Below are 24,303 nucleotides of genomic sequence, written 5' to 3'. Positions count from 1 at the left end.
ATGGAAGCATGTATGGTAATCTGAACTCTTTACCTATTAATTTCATTACATGATATAATATCAGCATTTACAAATGACTAGTAATATTGATTAAATATGCACAGACATTCAAAAAATATTGTACAATATGTTGCCTGCAGTAAGATAATAAGAAAAAAGACTTCTGCTCTCAGGTTTATGCACCCCAAGCCCTGGAAACGTAACACCAGAGCTATAGTGGCTTTTCACCCTTTTTAAAAAATATTTTTGTTTTTCAGTTGTGGTTGGACACAATACCTTTATTTTTGGTGGTGCTGATGATCGAACCTAGTGCCTCGCATGTGCTAGGCGAGCGCTCTACCGCTGAGCCCCAACCCCAGCCTGGCTTTTCACCTTTAAAAAATCTTTAATCAATGTCCTCTGTTTCCCAGAGACTTTCTTCCTCTCACACTTTGTGAATTAAATCCACATCAAGCTCAGACTGAGTTGAGTCATCTACCCCAGTTAACTGAGGCCCACTGGATGACTTTGGCCTATTTCAACCCCGTAAAAAACCTGCATGACCAGGGAAGACTGTGTCCCAGTCACCAAGACAAAGATGCTCTGATGTTTGACTCAGAATCTCAGGAATATTTTAGAACCTGGGTAAATCATTAAAAGGAAACCCTTGGTAGGATGGAAAACAAAGGCTATGATCAAACTAAGCACACTCAATTTTGTGGGATTACTCAGCCCTGGAGAGTCACATCTGAATCCATGGTTCTACATTCTCTCCTGAGGATTTATACAGTAAGGGATTTTAAGGCTGGTAAACCTGGGAGTCAGACTTAGCTAGGCAAACTCTCCCTCTACATTTTTATGGTAGTGAAAATGGTAGATATGTGTCCATTGATGTTTTTAGTATCTATAAAATGTATTTCAGCAAGAGTAAACCCTATGCAACCTGTGGACTTTGGGTGATAATGACGTGTCAATGTGGGCTCACTGATCATAACAAATACACACTCCAGGCCAGGAAGCTGACAGTGGGAGAGGCTATGCTTATGTGGGGGCAGGGGCGCTTGGGAAATCTCTGTACTTTGTGTCCGATTTTGCTGGGAATCAAAAACTGTGCATGCATGCATGCGTGTGCACGTGAACTAGAACAGCCTTAAAACTCAGTTTGCTCCTGTGTTCATTGGAGGTTTCAATGGAAATGCAGCAAAGCAAAGCCCTATACAAAACCTCTCGTCCCACTGTTTCAACATCAAGAGTGCCCTGTATCAGTGACCATGAATTACCCCTTCACAAACCTGAGCTCCAATCCTGACAGTAATCCAGCAAGATTGTTGCTATCAGTTCCATTTACAAATGAGAACAACCGAGGCTTAGTAAAGAGTTTAAATATGAAGCAAATTATTTAAGGCCACACAGGCCATTTATGGTAGAACCATAATCCATATCTACATAGCCACTGTTTTCTCTGACAGTATGTGACTTTTGACATAACTTTTAGCTTTAGTAGTTTGAACATTATGAAATTAACTATAGTAACAATGGCAGCTCCGCACAAACTAATATGTGTTTGGGCATATTTAAGATCATTTATAAAGACTGTCACCTAAAAATTTTTGCTTTGGAGTGCATAAAAAGATAAATATTATATTTTCTTGCATATAAAAAAGGAACTAAAACTTAATCAAATCACAGCCTCAAAGAACTGCATAAATCTTACCACCTTCCTCAGGTTTCATGTCTAATAATTCATCCAGAGGTCCTTCAGAGAAGGGGAAAGAAAAATTATGAGTTAGTGTCATTTTATAAGGAGTCTGAGTAAAATGATTGCATTTTCCTTAATCTAGATTACCTGAACATGCATTATGTGTGGAGCTTTTGTCTAAGGCAGATAAAATACTTTTTCCTTCTTCACCTGTAAGCAAACATATGCAACTGGTCATCACCAACTCAGAATGGTATGTGTATACATGGACAACAGCAGTATTGGCAAATGCACAGCTTCAGGAAGAAATAGCACCCATAAACTCACTCATGTAGAAGCAGGGGTCCTCAGATTATGTTTTATTTCAGTTGTTGGCTCTCAATGAATATAGAATTAATCCTAAACCTCTGCTTTGTTTGGTGGATAACCCTCAAAATGATATGACACAGGCCTAACAATTCTCCTTCCATGGACAAATGTGTGACTTAAGTTAACTGGCTGTTACTTGATGCTGCCAATGAACTTTTGCCACATGGGCCTGGATAAGATAAAAAGGCAGATTGTTAAGCGAAAGAAGCCCATTTGAAAAGGCTGCACATTGTGTAAGTTCCACAATATGACATTCTGGAAAAGTCAAAACATAGAGACACTAAAAAGGTCAGTGGTTGCCAAGAGCGTGGCAGAGGGTGAGATGAATGGGTGGAACATAGGGTTTTTAGATCAGTGACAATATTTTGTATAATACTGTAAGGGTAGATACATGTCCTTTTATGTTTTTAATATCCATAAAATGTAAAACAGTGTGGAGTTATTGATTATAACAAACACTTCTTTGGTGTAGGACTTCGACAGTTGGAGAAGCTCTGCTTATGTAGGGGCAGGGGCAAATGGGAAATCTCTGTACTTTGTGTTCAATTTTGCTGTGACCCCAAAACTGCTCTAAACAATAAATTGTGTGTATGTGTGTGTGCCCGTGCACATGCAATAGAACCACCTTAGAACTCAGTTTGCTCATATGTTCATTAGACTTTCTGCAGGTCACAAAATACAAGGCAGATGCCACTTCATTATAATGAATTCCATCCTGTGTATATATAAACAAGGTGACAGACATTTGCAGTCTCAAAATATTATGCAAATACCACATGCAATTATACTGTACAAGGAATAAGAAGATTTGCATATTCTATATTTGCATATTATATATTCATACAATATGTATAGCCACATATTGTATGAATACATAATTTGTATAGATTTTTAACTTGCATACAAATATAATAAACTGGAGTTACAGTTTACCACAGAACTAAGTTTATCCTATTCTATGACCTCCAGTCCCACAATATTAATAATGCATGCTGTAGGTCCACTGAGGGTCACTGAGGCTGGAAAGCTTGGATCGATACAGACAGAGAGCCCTTCCACGGCCAGGGAGGTCAAGCCCAGCCTCTCCACCATTTGCTGCCCCCTCTCAGGCTCTAGAGTATCATTCTTCTGACCTTTGCATGGTCCTTCCTGGAGCATAGCCTCTGCCTGGGCTGTTTCTTTTGCTTTGACAAGTCTTGCGATCGTAGTTGGCTTTGGTGTGTCCCTGATCCCCTCAAATAGGTGAGGCAACTTTGTCATGTGCCCAGAGCCCTGCAGTTTTCCTTTGTAGCTCTTACCAAAGTTGTAGTTGCCCAGTTGTGTGAATATTAGGCTACCATCTGCTTCCCCTTTTGACTGTAAGCCCCGTCCTGGAGGGGCCTGATTATGTGTGGTATACCACGGTCTGCCTGGAGCCCAGTGCTGTGTCTGGCACAGAGGCAGATCCCCATATACAGCTGCCATACAAACAAAGCAGTCTGTGAGTTCTGAATATGTGAAGGCTCACACGCACGAGCAGATGACAGGAGGCCAAGCACTGGAGACCAACAGTGGGCTGCCCTTATTTTTTGATTTTTTTTCTTTCTTTTTTTTAAATCTGTTGAAAGGCAGATAGGAGACAAGCAAATGAAGGTGTGAAGTGGGGGAAGACAAATGTAGCTGAGGCAAGTGATTGGAAAACTTGAAGGAAGAGAGAAGAGAGAGGATGAAGGAGAAGAATGAAACAGAGGGAAAGTTCTAGAATCTGCTTTGCCACCTCCTGGATAGGCTGCCATAGCACAGGGTCAGGTGATTTCAGTTCTCTTCATAAAACTTGTACAACCTTCCCCTGTAGCTCTGAGGCTTTTGAGTCCCTGTTTTAAGGCTCAGAATTATATCACCTTAGTTCTACTGTGATTTCCCCTCTACGCCTTCATGAGGTGAAGAGCCAACGAAGGCTGGCAGTAATGTAGGAGACAGAAGAAGCTGGAGGCTTTTTTCTGTTCATGGTGTCACCTCCCAAAGCTCTGATGCTGTTCCCTAACCCAAGGGAGCTGGTGCCACTCACAACAGGCAGCCTGAAGACCTGCCTAACAGAGCAGAGTTGGGGCTCTCACTATCTATCCCTAATAACGGCCAACACCCACATACAAATCACGGGGGACTGGGGGACTAAACCCTCCCCCTGTAGTAATGTGACCTTGCTAAAACTATCTCTGCACCCACACGACAGTTTGAACAAGCAAAGGCAATATCATAATCATACTGTCTTCTATGGAAAGAGAGAGCTTTCTGCTAGGCCCACTTGTGGTTACAGAAGGGCTGCTGTTGGAGAGACCAAGGATACTATTTTCAGGTTCAAAATATACATTGTCTCTCAGTAATGCCATGGGGTTGATTGACACCGGTGATATTTAAACATTTAAAACTAAAACTGCACTGGGTGCCATGGCACAGGCCTGTAAGCCTAGCAACCCAGGCAGCTGAGATGGGAGGATGACAAGTTCAAGGCCAGCCTCAGTAACTTAGCCAGGTCCTGTCTCAAAATAAATAAAAAGGACTGGGGAACGTAACTCAGTGGTAAAGTACCCCTGGGTTCAATCCCAAGCATTCCCCAGCCAAAAAAAAAATCCTGAAATGGCAGGAAGCAAATCCATATAGTCTTTTCTCAATTGGAAATGAAGAAAGGCCTAGAGGGAGTTCCCCAAAAACCCCAAAAACTGAGTTGGCTGTTGAGCATTAAGTAGTGTTTGAGAACAATTCTAAATGAAAATCAATACTTACTCTTAAAACTGCAGGATTCCTTGTGTTGGTTTTCATCCTCTAATGAAATTAACCTTAAAATTTAAAGAAAAAGTTGTTTTTTTTCAGTCATCAAGTCTGGCAAATATTATAGTTATGATACAGCCAGATTTTCAGTACAATATCTTTTACCTCAATTATAACCATACACACACACATACAGACACACATATACACACATACATAGTCATTTATATGCTATATATTTTCTAAAGGAGAAATAAATTTTGCTAGCTTTGTTTTCCATTCTGTAACATCTTAATTTATGAGTTTGGTTTCCTAATAAGGCACATTTTCTGTAAATATCTAGATGGGTAATTAGGGATGACTAAGAGAGATACATACAATTATTACTTTTAAAACACAGTTAAAACAAAACAACAACAACAACAAAACTGATGGCCAAGCAGTGGTTTATTCTGATTCCTGGTGTTATGAAGAGGTCACCTCAGGAGATTAGCCAGACCACAGAAGGCTCACAACAGCACCACTCTAAATCCAGGTGGACAGGCAACTACTCAAACTCTTCCAGTGTCTTTAAGGACAGACACATTACAGTCCTGAGACCATTTTGGTTCCTCCAAATGATCCTCTTAGCACTGTGGTTCACTTTTACCTGCTATTTCTGAAAAAAATTCTTATTAAATTTCCAATCATTTTTGAGAAACCTGAAAGTAATTAAAATGAATAAAAAAATCCTAGGTAGTAGTTCTATTCTGAATAATGGCTAGTGCTTTATTTTTATTGCATTAACTTATATGGAGAAAAGAAAGTGCTGAGACTTTCTCTGCGCTCTGTCTTTTACTCCACAAGGGGCAGAGGGCAGTCCCTTAACCTCTTTCAGCCTCACCTTCCTCCTATACACACTGGGGAAAGGCCTACCTGGAGGATTAGTATGAGAATGAGCAACAAATAAAGCAGCTAGCACTGTGCCTAGCATGTAGTAGGTGCTCACCAAATAGTAGCTACCATTATTACCTTACCAGGAATAGATTTCGTCTAAAATGTCAATTGGACTAATCTAGATCATATTCTACATCTGTTTGATGATGAAAAGTTGAAATTAGTCTTTGTTTTGCACCTCAGAAATTTTCTAGTATTTGTTTTGAAATTAAAAAGAGCTAATATTGACAGCAATTATTATTTTTTCTTTTTTTTTTACAAGGACAGCAAATAATTCTATAGGATACAAAAATATGTTTGAAATCATATTCAGAGATGGAGTAAAAAATATAATCCCATTTTGCCATAAAGTTGTCACCTAAATCGTGTGTGTGTGTATGTGTGTGTGTATGTGTGTGTAAGGAATAGTGGATAGAGGCAATGTCATCTACTTAGCTTTCCTGGGTCAGCCAGTTCAGAGATTAACTATATTCCTGCAGGCTACTATATCTCCATAGAAAATGACATGGAGTCACATCTAAACCTCCTCACTGTGTGGGATCAGGAACCATGTGCCACCTATGTTGAAAAGTTCATCTGGGTATTTATAACAACAGGCGGCGCCTTGCTTGTAAAGAGGTAATAGATGGGATGGGCCCTCACTTCCTGCACAGGAAGCTGCTCTCCGTTCACAGAGGAGAAAACTGAAAGTTTGAGCAGTGAAAACAAAATGTCACAACCCAACACTTTTGTAGGGCAATGCTATGTGCATTCCTAAGGCAATCTCCTACATCATCAGCTTCAATGGGAGAAAAGCCATGGGGCCCCAGGCAGTGTGTGTGGGGTGTCCCCATCACAGCATCTTGTGAACAGTGGTGACCATGGGACCAGATAGGATACAGAAGCCAGAAAGAACATGAAGCTGAGGCTGAGGCCACAAGACAGGGAGCCAGACAGTATGTGGACATTTGCTCTTTCTTGTCCCAATCAACTCCTTACAAGTGTGCCCCTTCTGAGGACCCCAGAAATGGGTCTCTAAATGGGACAAATGAGGCAGGTCTAGCAGGAACTTGGGCTGAGGGAGCTGGGCCTCCAGGTAAAGCAGTGAGGAAGCTACATGGCTGAGACCCCGTCAGGACTGTGTGGACAAGACTGTGTCGCCCACACCGTGGGAAGAAAGGCCTCAGGAGACGGAGGGCTGACTTGACTTACTGACTCGGCTCCTGCTCTGCTGCTTCTGTGCTTTCCTGCTGGGCCATCTTCTTCTTTTCTTCTTTCTCAACTAGTTTTTTCATAGGGTCTTGTAAGCTCTGGATCACGAGCCATAGAAAAAGACAAAGAAAGAGAGGGGGAAGAAAAAAGAAGAAAGGAAAAAAGAACAAAAAGTCATCAATAGAAACCAATTGCCATTGGTCCCCGAGACCCCACATTTGAATCACAGGTACTGAGAGGTTACCATGAACCAGTCAAGTGGACAGAAATGAAATTTTATATGGCAAAGTAACAATATTTCCAGGCCCATGCAAGCAATTTTAAAGGAGAGTTGATTTGCCACTAGATTCATGTTTTCCCTTTTGTGATAAGTTATTCAAAAGAAGGCCTTTTGGCTATTGCTAACTTTATTTTCCAACTTCGACATGCAGCTAAGATAAACATTCTGTTCTCCTTCAGCCCACACACTGACAGAGTTGAAACTTCCCCTACCACTGCCACCAAAGATGAGACAACTTCATTTTATTTTTAATTTTGTTTGCTATTTTGTAATCTAAAAACTGTGTTAAAAATAGAGAAAACAAAACCCTTTTTTTTTAAAAAACCCAAAATAGTGTCTAAACATATTCTGACAACTTAACTCCCACAAATGGACAGAGCAGGTGGGCCCAGATCTTTGTAGATTAAATGGGTGAGTTTTTTTTTTCACATCATTTGTCAAAGTTACTGTTTTCAAGGTTCATTAAATATTTAAGGAACGATTCTTTTTTTTTTTTTAAAGCAAGGGCCCACAAATTGTATACTAGTGACAAAGGAGTGGGAAAGAAAAAGCAAAACATTTCTTTAACAACGGAGTAATGACTTATACAAAAAGATCTCTATTTCTGGCCCTAATTAAAATACAGACCTATGAATACAAAAGAAACATCTCGAGATGCCTAGCCTTCTTACATTCCTAGAATATAATGTCCTAATTCTTTGGGCCTTCACCTCTCTTGTTTTTCTCCTTCCTATGGTTCACATCTCCAGTGTGACAATCACAGAAGGTTCAGGCAAGTTTCACAGCCAATGCGGATGAATTAGTAATGGCTGACAGGAAGCCTGGGTGAAGAGGCTTCTAAGGCTGTGTCCAGGCAGAGCAGAGCTGTGACTGATTCTGGAGTCTGCCATGGACACCAGATGGATGTTGGTGTTATATCCTGCTAACTGCCAGCTCTGTTTTATGCCCTGTACAGAGAAATTTTCCCCAAACACTCAAGCCTTCCTGTTAACCCTTATCTGCAAGAACTTACAATAGTTCCTAATTTATTTTTACTTCTAATCTAAAAATCTCTGCCTGATTTTAAAGATCTTCTAAAACGTGACCCTATCTTCCTCTCTCAGCTGGAACCCCACTATCCACACTCTCCAACCCAATTCCAGATTTCCATTTGATTAGTCCTGTCTCCTCCTGTCACCACAGTAGGCTGGTTTCTCCCTTACTATTTTTGTTCCTCTTCGGGTCTCCTCCCTCAAAAGTCCTATGAGTCTTTTCAAAGCCCAGATCGATTACTACTATTTTCCATAAAGCTTCACTAAGCATGCCAAATTCAAGAGTCCTTCTGATTCCAAACTGCATTTACTGTCTTATTAATACTTGACCGTATCTATCTTGTATTGTTTACTCTTAAAATATTTTTTTTAATTAGAAAAATAATAAAACCATATGCAAAAAGTTTGAAAAATATAGAAAATAAAAATTACTCATATTTCATTCCTTTAAAATGATGAGTTGTTATTTTTTAGACATTTCCTTTGTTGTTTTGTACTCATCCTACTTAGATATTGGAATCACTGTTATCTATATATTTTGTAGAGGAGTAGAGGTTTATTATGTTTATTATGGTGGAGAATGTAAGATGATTATATCTCTCTGCATTTATTCACCTATATTGTAACATAGGATCAAGGTTTTCTGAGCATTTGTCCTCTGATTGGAGTTCTGAAGCATTTTCTTGCATAATGCCCATCTATAAGGCATCACTATCATTTTTAATGATGCCCTCCTTCTGGACATTTAAATTAGCACATCCATTCAACAGCTGGTTGGTGAGCACCTACCAAGTGCCAGGTGCTGTTCTGGATGTACTAGTGAAGACAGAATTCTCAGCTAGTAATAGGCGTAGGCAGATAATTAAAAGAGAGGACTAGAAAGTGACTGGATCATTACTTCAGGGAGCAGGGTTGTTCGCTCTTGGAAGAGACATTTCAACTGAGAGCTAAATGACAAGGAGACAGTCCTGTGCAGCTCAGGGATAAGAGAGGGCCCCCCAATGCAAAGGTCCAAAGGTGGGAATGGCTTAGCTTGTTTAAGGAACAAAAAGGCTGCCTCTGGGGTTGTGATGTAGTTGGCAAGGGTACAAGTGTTATGAGACCAGGATGAAGAGGCCGGCAGGGTCACACAGCGAGACATTCCTTTACTCAGAGTCATCAATATTTAACATTTGCCCCATTCGTTTCATCATATTCTTCTGCTCGATGTGTCTCTCTATAAAGAATAACTAAATGCAACCCATGATCCTTTGCTGCAGCCTGGACCAGAGGGAAAAATACTACAAAGGACAGTGTTGGAACAAATAAGACTGTGAGTATGAACTGCAGTCTAGACGGTCATGATTTTTTTATCTACTCCAGCATCAGGTAAAAGTGGGGTGTGTGTGTGCATGTATGTGTGTGTGTGCGCGCGTGCACACGCATTCTGGAAATGTGCAGTTGCAGGAGTTCATCAGACGTCAAGGACGCGCTCTTTTCAATAGATCTGCCAATCACAGCATTTTATTCACACACACATACACCCTTTACAGCAGTTTTATTCCCCACAGAATGGTCCAACTCTGGTCACAGTGAATCCAGGAATATTTTCAGCCAAGGTTCTGATGCCTCCCAGGACTCACTTTCAGATTCTGTGACACTTGCCCAGGCCTCCTGGTTTGCTCAATTATCTTCTCATTGTGTTTCCTTTTTATCAATCAACGCTAGGCAGGGCCAGGACATGTCTGCCTCAGCCGGCTGCTTCGAGCTGCCACAGCCCTTGCTTAAACCCCTGAGATGCCCTTGACAGCTCCACGGTTATCATCCCTTCTGTCTCTAGCCTGACCTCCCCTCCTGACCACACTTGAGCAGCTCTCAGACAATCCCTTTGTAATGTAAACCACTCATTCCTTCTTTTCAACCCCTTCCCCTGTTGGGCCATTAGCAGGGACTCAATTGTTGGCTCCCTGTCACCACAATCACAGTTAAGACACTATTGTGCTTCCCCAGCAGAATGGCTGCAGTTCCAATTGCTACTTTAATTTATTATTAATAATTCCTGTGACAATTGTGCCTCTCCTCCTACTCACCATTGTCCCTATAACAATTTGGCTTCTGAAGTTTGAGAGAGGTGCTAAATATATACTTGTTGGTTGATTAATTAATGTGCAAAAGGTTAAATGAAAAAAAATTAGTTCTCTTTAGCTAGGATATGTAAAGACTCAGGGGAATAATATGAAAAGTTTATAAAACCACAAGCAAAATTATTATGAGCATGTGAGCTTGTTTATTAAATATTAGAATTTTGAACCAAGGGACTCTTTTGTGCGCCCACGTCAGCTTAACCAAAATATAGATCACAAACCCCAGAATTTGGATATTTTTAAGGTGTATAAGTGAATAATGTATAGCATGTTCACAAAATTGTACAATGGTCACCATAATCAATTTTAGAACATTTTCTCTTTTTAAAGTCTTCACCATACTAATATTTATTAATGGAAATATTTATTGTTATTATAGTAAAAGCAGATAATATATCGGGAAATATCTAATACAGGAGAAGTACTTGTTTTAAAATTTGATATTTTGCAAATCATCTGTATCATTTTTTATAATTTCCATTTTTCTGTCAAAATGTTTAATTTTAGAACATTTTCAAAGGGCATCTCTTGAGGGAGTTTTCAGATCAAGCTAAGCTAAATGCTCTTCTATAGAGCAAGGAATAAAGTAACACCACATATGGAACTTGTTTCTCTCTAAAGATGGTACACATTGAAGATATAAAGAGGCTAAGTTAGGGAACTCGGAAAGATCATGGAGGACAGATCAAATCATGTCCCTTCCCCTCCCCGCAAATTAGTTCCTGGGTGTGACTGTTAGATTTGTAGGGCGCATGAATCCTCTCCCTAGTTTGACTACAAAGCCTCAACCTGGGTGAGAGGGTTGAGGTGAATCGTCAGATCAGTTTGAAGTCCGCCGCTCAGCTGAAAACATTTAACTCAACAGCATTTGTGGAAGTCAGGGGTGACAGCATTTTTCATGTGACATGAACACCTGCTCAGGCCTAGTGAGGGAAAGAGGTGTGGCAGGCTGCATGCAGATGGGGCGGCATCCGATGGAACTGTTTCCAAACGCTGGCTGAAGAAGCCACGTCTGAATACACGTCCAGAAATGAGAACTCCATTGTCTCTAAACCCCCAACCCCCTCAGTCCATCATTAAAACCGCTTGTGAAAATCACTGGTATTAGCAGCACACAACATCATACAAGACAGAAAGCTTCTTTGCAGAGGAAAGAATGTTCTAAGACTAAGTAACTTGCTCTGTTAGGGCTGCCCCAACATGCTAATAGTTTCCATCAAGGCTTAAATGGCTTTGGAAAGCACACACACAATATGTAAGACCATCATGGCAGAGGAAATAAGCAGACCCAGCTTGCAACAGCGTCTTGGAAAGGAAACAGCTTAATAGAATAATGGGAGTTACTACTTCCTGTATTAGGAAAATAAAAGCAACAACAACATTCATTTGAATGGATGCAAAACTACTGAGCAAAACAAATTTCCCAGACAAAAGACCAGCAGCCAGTTCTAATAATCTAAATTTAAAGTCTCACTTAGAGGATTGAGTAGCGTTTCCTCTGATCTTTAATTATGACAACTTAATTTCCTTATTCTACTTTCCATTAATTACACTGTGTGAATAGGAAGGTGTCAAATAATTGTCAATATAAGGAAATAAAAGTATTCAGAATGGCGGGGCATGGTTAAAAGACGCTGAACACAGCTGGGTGTGTGTATGTTTATATAATTTGTAGCACATGAGAAATGAAAAGCAGGGGCCATCATGTGGATGAGCCTCGCAATTTATGGCCATTTAGCCCCTACCATGCACGCAGACACATATAAAGATATCTCACAAGAAAAGCTATTAAGCTGAGAGGTAATCTTGAATTATACTGTAGGGGGAAAATTAAATAAAATTAGAGGAAAATAATTACAATCATATAGGACATATAATCTTATTCTTTAAAATAAGATGGGGAAAAATAAGATGAAAAATTGGCAGTGGGAAGGCATCATACTGTCCTGGAAAGAGATGGTCTTTGGAAGTAGATCAAACAGGACTGGGACAAGGACATGGTCTTCACGGCTTGTGGGCCTCTGTTTACCCATCAGAACACTGGAGCATGCAAGGCCAAGTATACCTATCTTGGAATGTTTGTGAGGATGAACTGAGAGGATGCATCTACAAAGCACCACGCTCATAATAAGAATTCCAACAGCTTCCTAATCAATAATTTGTAAAGGTCTCGCAGGAGAGAGGTGTCTTCACCACTTCTGCTGTGTTAGGTGCTGCACTCCAAGTTTTACACATTACATTTAATCTTCATGAAATGTGGATAAACATTGTATTCCTGACTTCCTGACATGGAAATAGAGACTCAGATGAAATAATTTGCTTCAGGCTGTTCAACTGCCAATAGGTAGAAGTAATATTTGAATCCAGGTCTAGAAATTCTACTATTTGTTAAAAAAATGAAGAGCCAAGGATATTTATGGAGTAATTCACTTGGTATTATTTCTTTTCTTATCTTTTTTTTTTTTTTTGGCCATACAGGGGATTGACCCCAGGGTTGCTCCACTAGTAAGCTATGCCCCCAGTCCTTATTTTGTCAGGATCTGGCTAGCTTGCTGAGGTTGATCTTGGATTTGCCATCCTCCTTCCTCTGCCTCCCCAGTTCCTGGGATTACAGGGATTACAGGCTTGTGCCACCATGCTCCACTGAACTCTCAGGTGTCTGAGGGTGTCTGAGGGACTGCCATATAAATTATGCTTTTCATCTATAAGCAAACACTTCAAAGTGTTGTTTTTAATTGAAAGTTTCTGGCTGTACTATTTAAAGGTGGCACTTCTTCTTTCTCCTGCCTACCTGCCTCATAGCCAGAAGTGCTTGTGGGAAGCAGTCAGGGTGGAGAAAGTGTGAGCTTCCAGGTTCCCACATCTACCACACACTGCATGTGGCCTTGGGCAAATTCCTAGACATCTCTGAGCTCCAGTTTCCTCATTTGAAACATGAAAACAAGATCAAGTATACCCAATGTCCCAAGGTTAATTTGAGGCTAAAATGTATGCACTTTCCATCTGACTATGTAGAACCTCACCAGTATCATTAATTAGAAAACTATCCTTGGTACATTAGAGTCATATGTATCATATGACAAACTCTCCTAGTCATTATTTCACCTCACCCTGAGCAGAGTGTCTGGCACAGAGTAACTCTCTACACAATGGTAATATTTTTTCCTTCCCCCTCAAAGAGTAAGGTGGGTGGAGGAGATGACCTAGGTTGTTGCAAGGAGAGTGAGCTACCAGCTGCCTGGGGGAAGTAATGCCAATCACCAAAAGGCAGAGATGAATCAATGGCAGGCCACACCCAGCTCAGCCACTCATTTCCGTGGTGGCCTCTGTCAGCTCTTCTATTCCCTCTTCCCCAGTGACCTGGATGCTTCCCAACTTGCTGTTTCCAATGATCTGGCCTAGAGCAGCTTGGGAAAAAAAAAAAAGAAAAAGAAAAGAAAAGAAAAAAGGTTTTGCTAAATGCCTTGTAAAGTAATGACACCGAGAGAAAACTTGAAAGTCTAAAAGGATATTCTGGATGCTCGCCATGAGTAATTGCCTTGTTGGGACTGGTAACTAAAATAGCATTGCAGGGATATTTACCCAATTTTCATAAAAACTATTATGGCTTTATTTTCAAAGCAAGTAACTACAGAGCCATGTGGCCTGTCGGTAAATGTTCAAATGATTAACTGAGAAATGTGGAGGTGGGTGGAAGAAGGCTGCTAGGCATATGAATTTGAGAAAAACAAAATTTAGAAAAGGATGTTTTTTCAAATTGGGAACACTAAAAACATTTTGGTCTTCAGGACGACATCCTACATCACAGTGCTGAGACTTACACCCTGAGAAAGAGAAAAAAGGAAACTTTGGCACATCTGTTTCAATGGTTATTTTTGAACAGGCTCAGAGATTTGTTTTCAAATTCAGGTTTCCTTAAAGCCTTGGCACAGATCAAGAGCCAGTTGCAAAAGCCAAATTGCATGTTTTAGAATTAGCCCTGTTACAAAAAAGGCAAGCCCTCCTGCCTTGCTGGCTTGCAGGCCTGCCCAGCCCTCTCCTAGCCCTGGTGGGAGTTCTGTGAGCTAGACCAAGGCCTGCAGGGCTGAAGGACAGGTTTGAGAATGGAGCTGCCAGAGTGTCTGTGGGAGCCAGGGAGGGAGTGGGTTGGGTTACCCTGAGGCAAGGTCTGGGGAGACCTCTTATCATGCTGCCAGTCACGGGCTTGCCTGTGAAGCTTACTACAAAACTAACAATCTAGAATGAAAACAGTGAGGATAAAAGTAACTTAAGCTGAGCTACTGAACCTAGCAACCTCAATACGCCTTCCTGTGTGGATGCTCTCAATGGCTGACTTCTGGATCCACTACAGAATTCTTGGCAAGTTCATGCCCCTTACCACTCCCAGTTGTGCTACTGGAACTTTCGCCACTGTGACCACCACCCTTGCCACCACCACCATCACTACCCACTATCACCATTATTTCCTCCACCACCAGTGCCACCGTCACACCAGCTCTACCACCATCTCCACCATCATCATACAGCTGGGCAGTGGCAGAGCTGGACTCAAAACCAGGTCTGGAAGCTTGTGCTTTTACAAACTTTTCTTTATCACATGAGCAGAGAACGAACGTAAAGAGCAGAGTAAAAACCTGGTGTTTCTTCTAAAAACACAGGGGGTGGAGCATGTCACAGGATATACTTCACTACTGACCATTTTTATCAAACACAGGCACTCGAGGACATGCCTTCCCCTGAGTTAGCCCTGGAAGAGTGTCCACTGGGCAGCAAAGGGCCCAGTCCTCATTCTTCTGTGAAGATGCCCACCTCACTCATTGCCAGGATGCTAGAGAGAGAGAGGAGGAAACCATCATTGACACAAACAGAATTTTAGATTTTTCAGGGAAAAGACACTTGACTTCCAAGGGGCTTTTTTTTTTTTCTTTTTTCTTTTTCAGCTGATGCCCTTTTGGGGTCCATGGAGAAATGAATAAGTAAATAAGATCCTAGAAGGAGGGAGTGAACAGAACCACATCTGAGGGTTGGCAATTTAAGACAGGCTTCTGCCTTCCTAATAAGACAGAACTTCATTTAGTTTTTAAAAAATGCTTTACACTCAGTCTCAATTACTTTTCCCAAAGAAGGGGCAATGCTTTCAAGATCTGGCAAGTAACATATTCCATTCATGTCCTCAGGACTTGGTAATTTCTGCCATGTGAAGACAGACATTCCCAGATGATCTGGAATCAGTGTAAAATTCATACACTAATGATAATGCATGCAAAATGTGCATGTTTAGCAGCATGTTAATGAATGAAAAAGTGTTGTCTGAAAATAAGTTGAGGGAATTGTTTCTTTTACTAGAAACTACTTAGAAGATAGTCTCTTTAAATCTGAGCTGTTTACAATTATTAGATTTTAAAACTTTTTTTTGTAATTTTAAATTTCAAAGCTAACTTTTCTATAAAGTTAAAATGCCACAAAAGTTATTATTTATTAATTATAAAATTAAAATATGAAGGAATATGCTAATAAAGGTAGAATCAATATAATTACATCAGGCCTGGGTAAAAAGCAATAGCTGTTTTCACATAAAACATCACCACAAAAATGTCCTAAGAGTCACTTGGTTATTTTTCAAGTTGTATGAGGTGGAGACTCAATTCACTCTTATAATAAAATTAGCTTTAAAGAAGTTACCATATATTTCTTAGAGGAAGATTCACTTGAAGTGAAACTTTGAACTTCTTAGGGTACAAATTTTATCCCTGCAATACTGCAGCAAGAGTCTTCCCTCCAAACAGGATGCACCAAGTGTTTAACACATTAATTATCATCCTTCATCAAGCATAAAACTAACAGTCAGGAAATACAGCTGCAATGGCACAATTACCAACACACTCAGAATACACCCTGAAGCAAAGAAAACAAATGGCTTGCTTTTCATTAATAGAGCTTGGCAAGCCTCTCCAAAGACAATGTTTTCTTTCCAGTCAGAGTCCCAAAAGGCATTTAAGGGGCTATTTGCTTAGGTAAACCCAGAGAACAAATTAATCGTGAAAACGTTTATTTAAATTTCAAAATAGCCATTATCAACATAAGGTACCATTCAAAAAATATACATGTTAAAAGATGAATTGATAAAATAAAAATCTGATAATATAGGACACGTATTTAAAAAAAAAACAGTGGTTTAAGAGGGTTGAGAAGTCAATATCCTCAGACTTGATCATTTTACATAAGGTATTTATGGTTTTTGTTTCCATGTTTTGTGGCAGATAATTTGATATGCATGTGCCTCTATCTATAAAATAATGAGACATGTACAACAGGATTCAATTGTGTTTTTCAGATTTTCATCCCATGAAATAATTAGCTATCAGCTTGAGATTCTAATATGTCATCACTGAAAGCCAAGATGAATAATATTCTAGAGAGATAGTAAAAGAACTGTTTATTTGGTTGGTTTCTGGACACTTATTCTTTTTTATTTTTATTTATTTATTTAGAGTACTGGGGATTGAACTCAGGGGCACTGGACCACTGAGCCACATCCCTGGCCCTATTTTGTATTTTATTTAGAGACAGTGTCTCACTGAGTTGCTTAGAGCCTCACTTTTGCTGAGGTGGGCTTTGAACTCGTGATCCTCCTGCCTCACACTCCTGAGCCACTGGGATTACAGGAGTGCACCACCATGCCTGGAGACACTTATTCTTTTTTTTTTTAACATTTATTTTTTAGGTGTAGATGGACACAACACAATGCCTGTATTTTTATGTGGTGCTAAGGATCGAACCCAGGTCCCGCCCATGCTAGGCGAGCGCTCTACCGCTGAGCCACAATCCCAGCCAGACACTTATTCTTAATATTATTATAACATCAATATACTTTAATGATGTAATGCTCCTCCTAATATATTATAATTAAACTATGAGCTATCACTTAAACCAAAACTTAAGGAAGGCTCTGGTGATATAAAAGGTAATGGAAACTCATCTGCCCAGAGTGGACTTATGACCTGAACCATGGCTGTCAACCTTTCCCTAAATTCTCTGCTCAGAGATCCTCTGATGCAATCAGGTTGGTCCTCTCTGTGGGATAAAGAGCAGGATGAAAATTGAAGAGCTGTGTTTTCCTCAGCACAGAAAGCCAAGGATATACATGTGGGTTTTTTCATTCATGTAACAGCCTCAATCTCATGAATTTATGTTGTGCTTCATATGCAACTAACTCAAATATGAAGTTCGTTGGAATTGTGTTTAGGGTAGGCACTATTTCATCTTACAGTTGGTCAATTTATGTTATGTATAGTTGACTTTCAAAAGGCAAATAACCCTGGGTATTGTAAATAAAATCAAATCTGATTCCTCAATATGCCTTATGGAAGAGTGATCCACGGGATTCTGCTCAGGCCTGTGTAAGAACTGCGAATGGCATGAGTTATCATTTTGACCCATCTGCCTTGGGGTGGATGGCTACTTTCTGAGGTGCTGAAAGCAGCAATATATTACAGAGAAGAAACACAGCCCTACCAACAACAGCAACATTGCCAGAGTAAAGACATCTGCTGCCTAACTGTGTGCAAAAAATTTGGCTATACAAGAGAGGATACATAAAATCTTTTGGTTCTCATCAGTGAGACACGGTGGTGATCCCAGCTACTCAGGAAGATGAGGCAGGAGGATTGCAAGTTTAAGGTCAGCCTCAGCAATTTAGTGAGACCCTGTTTCAAAATATAAAGAGGACTGGCAATGTAGCTCAGTGGTAGAATGCCCCTGGGTTGTTCAATCCCTAATAACACACACACACACACACACACACACACAAATGTTTCCCCTTTACATACTTATAGTTCACAGAGCCAAACAGAGCATACTCTGAATGTAATTACCACGCAGCACGTCAGCACCAATGAAAGGGTGAGGGGGGAGTAGGTGTCCTGTCTAGAGTCAGGTCAGGTATATCACACTAAGTAGACTTTCTTGTTTCCTCTTCCTGGGACCTTCATTTTAAGGGCAGGTCTTAAAGTGTTTCTGTTTCAGTACTTCAATAGATGCGGATACACTATAAACATCTCAAAATCAATGAAGCATTTTTTAAGAAAAAGCTTTTTAATGTTTTGATGTTACGGCAAGCAAGGTGATAAGACACAAATTGCCTAAAAAATTAGAAGCAAGGCAATTTCATGGTAAACTTTTCTTTCAAAGATATGATCTAGTAACAAAGCACCCACTACTCTCTTACCATTCTTAAAATCCTTTTGGAACCAAAATGCTTCCTTACCTTGATATGCATTCATCTCTAGCATCCATTAGAGAGAAAAACAATTCCGATTCAGTTTCAATACTAAGAATCAGACAGTGTGCATGCATTCCTTCTGAATTGAGAAGATCTTGTGTCTATTGTTGCTTTTTCAGTTAGAAAAATTTACCAGGCTTATGGAAAAATCCAATTCTACATTGGATGGCACTCTCAGAATTAAAAAAGGTATTTTTCAGAAGAAGGAAAAAAAGATATACCTTCTGAAGTGAGCAGATTTGAATTTAATAATTAAAAAGTAGGACTGGGGGGGTGTGTGGCTTATGGCAGAGCACTTGCTTAGCTTGTGAGAGGCTCTGGGTTCAATTCCCAGCACCATAAAATCAAATAAAGAAGAAGTAATTGAGTTTCCCACAATTCACCTCCCAGTCATGTGAGTCCCAAGGTTCATTATGTTTTAGGACTGCAGTGGGCTATCACGGTACTAACTACAGATATGGTAAAATAGACTCTGCCAGGGACCACAGTTCTCTTTAACACTTGGGGTCTTTGAATAATAAACCTCACTGTAATGGACATTGCTGGTAATATAAGCAAAACTTGATTTTTCATAAGACTCTCTGGTGGTCTGTTCAGTTTTCCTACCTTCAGTGTAGTGAATTCATAGGGCTGATAACCTTTGAAGCTCTCATGGATGGCTGCCATAGTATGGGAAGTTTTCTCCCAAAAATGAAGCAGAGTGGTCTGTCAAGAGAGATGGTAAGCTATTAATATTTCGAATGTGCAGTTCCAGTCCTGTGCCCCAGAGAAGCGTGCCATCTGTCACTTTCAAGGTCCTCTAAGATGTGATTCTGATGCTTTTCTACACTGAGTTTCCCACTCTGCCCTGGGACACCTTGCATTTCAGCCAAAGTAAATGCGTCCCTGGCTTCTGTCGCTCCCACCACCTGGGACCCTCTCTCTCCATTCTCTTTCTCATTCAATCTGTCCTCCAAAAGCCAGGGCTGGTCATGAATCTATTTTTGGGATCCCTCAAATGACTGGATTGCTCCCTCTTCAAACCCTCTTCGGCTTTTAGAACTTTTTTGTTTAGTGTCCCCTTGTTCTGTCTGACAGGCTTAGGAATTATAGTCAGACCTTACTCTCTCCACTTTTCTTCTTAAACTTTGAGTTCCTTGAGGACAAGGAACCTGGTCTTAATTAATTTTATATTCCCTGTAACACTCAGCATTCAGTCTCTCACACTCAGTTGGTGTCTACAGCACTGATGATAGACACAGATGCTATTCTGAAGGAACTCAGAGGCTATGAGGAGAGACAAAAGCAAGTATGTTGAATTATGACAACCTAAGGAGGAAAGAAGGCCATGAGACATAGAAAGGACAGGGCAAAGGGAGACCAGAGGAGGCTTACTGAAGAACTTGACGTTTGGTCCAGTACGTTGAAAAGAGCAGAATTTGGAATGGCAAAGATGGAGGGGAAAGGTGCTCTAGGCGGAAAGGACTCCCCAAGTCAATGCAGGGAAGGCGAAAATACAGTGTATGTACAAGGGAACAGCTATTATTGTACATGGTTTGGTTAAACCGTGAGATGCTAGGAAGGCAGAGGTGTTAGAAGTAAATTACGAGAAAGGCTTTCAGAACTTACTAATTCCTAAACCATACTTTGAGCTCTAACATCATTTTTCTATTGTCTTAGCCTCATGCCACTCTTTGTTCATTGAGACAGACATCACTTTGTTACCTGGTATGTTGCTAGCATGTGAGACAAGAGATTGCATCTGCTTGCTCCAAGAAGATCCACTTTTTGACACACATCCATCTTCAATTTGTCAAAATTTTTTTTTGCAAGGCGTACTTGTGTCTGTACCTATGAAAGTAAAAGGACATCTCTGAACCACTCAGACCCTCAAATAGTTAAAATTTGCAGGTGACAAAAGACCAATAGCAGGGCTTCTCTTTTTATACAAGAATATGCCTTTGAACATTCCAGACAAATGAAAAGATCCTACAACATCCATTCTTTACTTCCAAAGGCCCAAATGAGAGTACTGAACATTATAATTTTACAGCCGACTTATCATTCTTATTATGATTTTCTTAGTCTAGTGTTAAAATTTATGCCTTCTCAAGGCATTTACAAACTAATCACAGGGGGAGAAGTCCAAGGTGGCTAGGAAATAGCCCTATGGTTTTCCCATAGTACTTGGAAGCTGGGTTCCCATACATTCTTCTCTCAGCTTTCCCCAATGATAATATCTCACACAACACTTGTTAGAATAAAAGAAATTGTCACTGATACAATACTATTTACTAATTTATAGACTTTATTTGGACTTCACCTGTTTTTCCATGAATGTTCCTCTTCTGTTTCAGGAGCCAATCTAAGATATTACACTTTTGCCAAAGTTTAAAAAATTATCCTTACTGACAAACTCAATGTTTATTAATAGTAATGTACAATAACAATCTTCCACCCTTCCCTGCACCAAAGAGTAATCGGGGAGGGAGTGAAGGCCAGGAAAAGATTCACAAATGTTAATTTTCTGCATTATTTTGCAATAAAATAAAAAGCTTAAACATTTAATGCAGCTACTTGAAAAATTACAAAGTCAAAAGTTCTCCTTCCTCCAATCCAAAGTGTCAGCACATCATACTCTCACCAGGGAAAGCCAGCCAATTTTGTTTTACTGAGGTATGACTGATAAATAAGAAGCTGTAGCTATTTAATATATTCAACATGGTGAGTTAAAATATTAATTTATCTCAGGTAGTTCGTGAAGTTTAGATATAGGTGGGTAACAAAGTTGGAGGTAACACTGACTCATTGATGGTAAACCAGGTGGCATGGCCAGTATCGGTCATGCTCACCATTATACCACCTGACAAGCTGATATGAAGCAGGTACAGAGTACACACTTGTTGACAGAATGAGTAACTTTTCCAGGTCATTTCAAAGGGTTCATATTAAAGTATAATATTTGAAGTGGTTTTAGAAGTGGAATATTTGAAGTCTTTTTAAAAGTGGTGATTTTATTTTCTTAAGAAAACAAGTAGATTGTTTTTAATAGAATACAATAATTTGTGTCACTAATACAACTACCACATTCTCAGCTTATCAAAGTATAGGACATTACATAACAAGAGCAAAATTACCAATTGCTACAGCTGACTGATCACATGCATGCCAACATTATTTTATTTTGGATATTCTGACTACTTTCTCTTACTGATGAAGACAGGCTTTGCCAGGGAGGTAACTTAGGAGTAGGGCTGGCATCCTGAATCAGCCTGCCTGACTCCAATGTCATGCTACTCTGCCACTCAATCAACTTATCATTCCCTGGAAAATAAAAAAGCTTAAAATTATGATTCTACCCAAAAGCAAGTTTTCCCTGTAGGATTCTATGAAACTAGAAAATAAGGAAGGGGTACATTTAATACCATATCAATAGAATTAATATCCTATATGAATAGAAGCTGTATGAGCAGCTTCAATAGCTATATTAAGCATTTCCTAAGAATTCTTCTGTATTCTTTCCATAGATCTGGGAAGATCAGAAAACAGCAGCCATCAGCTCCTCTCCAACTGCCCACACCATGATCTCACACAATCCTGGTGCCCTATCATTCACTGCTGAAGCTTGCAGAGCTTACTCAGGAGCTCTGACTAAAAAGAGTTTAAAATGAGCTAAGTATCAGGGATTTTCAACCTTCCTTGAAAAGAATGGGGGTGGGGAGAGAAAGTCCGGTAACAGAGGGGAGGAGTGGGACTGTGAAGGGGAGGGACTTTCACATGTGCATTTGTTAAACGCTCACTCACTGAGCCTCTGTCCAGTGTCAGGAGTAGTGCTGGGCACTGGGGTGGCAAGAAAGGATTAGACATAAAACAAGTGGCCAAGAAATGTCTAGGAACAAATGCACCTTGCCATAAGGGACAGTATATTTTAAGGAAGACAGTTAAGTCAGCAACTGTAACACAACAGTGGAAATATAACAGCAGAGCTAAGAGTGAGGAATAGAGAATGATTAATGCTGGTAGAGTTGGGGTGGCATTGTAGAATGATGGCATTAAAGCCCCAACTAATGTCCTTCCCGTATCCCTACCCTTTTGCCTTGTAACTTTGTAGCCTCCTCCTCTATGGACTCTGGGCTTGATGGTGATTGGCTTTGGCTAGTGGGAGGCTAATAAAATGTAATGAAACTGGGAGCTTGAAAAAAGCTAGCATGTTTCTACTTTCTGACTTGCTTCTCTGACAGTGCCCTGAACATAAGCCCAGCTGGCCATCTGGAGGGGTGTGAGAGATGCGTGCATGCAAGAGACATGAAAAGGAGAGCCCAGCTGTAGGGGAGCCCAGCCATTATTAACAGAGCCCCTACCTGGCCCATAGCTGACCACCAACATGGAGTGCACCCATAGGAGACCAGAACTGTCCTGCTATTCCCTAGATTTGTGAGCAATAAAAAGATGCATGCTGTTTTGAGCCACTGCATATTATGGCTGCTTACCACATGGCACTGCTATAGCCAAAAATCATGGATGTAAACAGTAAGGGAACAGACAATGAAGGCTTTGGGGATGAGGGGATATCTGTGGTGGATCCTAAAGCATGGCTAGGAGGTACTCTAAGACTTGACTACTTAAATGTGGAGATTCTAGATTTTCTAACTAAATGCAAATTAACTGGCAGGGATGTGAATTTCACTTTTTCCTGTACATTAATACAATCAGTTACTCATAAAATACACTTTTATCCTAGGGCAAAAAAAAAAAAAAAAACTTCACTTGTTTATAACACAAAATTCATGTATTATTATAGTTTGAAATGTGCCCTAATTAAATTTTGATTGAATTTTGAAAGGTAGTTTAAGGAACCAAGAAGACAACTTCAACACTTGACCCAGTGAGTTCTGAAAGGCCATATGTTTTGTGTGTCAACAATGATTATTAAAATACTTAATGCACTGCTGAGTTTCCAAATGCTGAGCTCTCTCCCTGCCAAACAAGGAGGATGTTTCACTGTTGGGCATTTTGAATACGGTAAAATTTGTTTAATATTTTGTGCTCCATGTCTGTTCTATAAAACACATTTCCAGCCCGCAGCCCAAGGACAAAACACCAAGGACACCACCCAGCACAGGCCACCATCAAGAGTATAATTTCATATGCCTCCAGATGCACTTAAGTGAAAAATGTTTTGATTATTATTCCTCTCAATCCCAGATAAATTATATTCAATTACATAAACATCTTGAGGAGCTCCTGGGGTTTTCAAGGCTCTTTAAAAATTTTTTTCACTCAGATAAATGTACCCTTTGTTTATTTCTTCATTTTATTTCAGCTACCTCACCTTTCTCCTCTTATTCCCCAAACTAGGAAATGACCACGCATATTAGAGCCTCTTTACTCTGGGTCTTGCCTTCCCCAGGCCACAGAAATTCAATTTACTGGAGAAAGCAGCAATGTCTTTGACTGCCAAAACTACAGGGCACTTCTCTGTACATATTCTTCCTAACCTGAAATTCTACCTCTTAGCCCCAGCTTGAACTACACAGAGGGAAGCCAAAGGTATTCATCTTCTCAGTTCCTATCCAGTGGATAAGGTCTTCGTATTACTCTACAATCAAATAATCAGAGAGTACTTTTGCATTTTCCTTAGTGCTTATTTCCTTTAAGAACAAACTAACACAAAATAATTTTATTTT

At 40.0% G+C, this 24,303-nt stretch overlaps 1 protein-coding gene across 13 annotated transcripts in view; it reads right to left on the bottom strand.

Moving 5' to 3' along the window:
• The window catches only part of Ica1 (islet cell autoantigen 1), a 158,354-nt gene that overhangs the window by 20,998 nt on the left and 113,053 nt on the right, over window positions 1-24,303 (bottom strand). For 11 of the 13 annotated variants that reach the window (XM_046422578.2, XM_058572163.1, XM_046422581.2 and 8 more), the window contains exons 7-12: window positions 20,342-20,467; window positions 19,244-19,342; window positions 6,923-7,020; window positions 4,811-4,863; window positions 1,826-1,888; window positions 1,694-1,735 (exon numbers count right to left, since the gene is read on the bottom strand). In XM_046422578.2, coding sequence (XP_046278534.1) covers window positions 1,694-1,735; window positions 1,826-1,888; window positions 4,811-4,863; window positions 6,923-7,020; window positions 19,244-19,342; window positions 20,342-20,467 — 481 coding nt within the window. The remainder of the gene's footprint in view (window positions 1-1,693; window positions 1,736-1,825; window positions 1,889-4,810; window positions 4,864-6,922; window positions 7,021-19,243; window positions 19,343-20,341; window positions 20,468-24,303) is intronic. The other 2 variants (XM_046422585.2, XM_046422586.2) reach the window with 1 other exon arrangement.

Source organism: Marmota monax, unplaced genomic scaffold, assembly GCF_021218885.2.
Source record: "Marmota monax isolate L192 unplaced genomic scaffold, Marmota_monax_Labrador192_F-V1.1 WCK01_AAM20220418_F8-fsc00144, whole genome shotgun sequence".
Taxonomy (NCBI): domain Eukaryota; kingdom Metazoa; phylum Chordata; class Mammalia; order Rodentia; family Sciuridae; genus Marmota; species Marmota monax.
The sequence above is the reverse complement of the archived record's forward strand: the minus strand, read 5'-3'. Positions and strand labels throughout refer to the sequence as shown.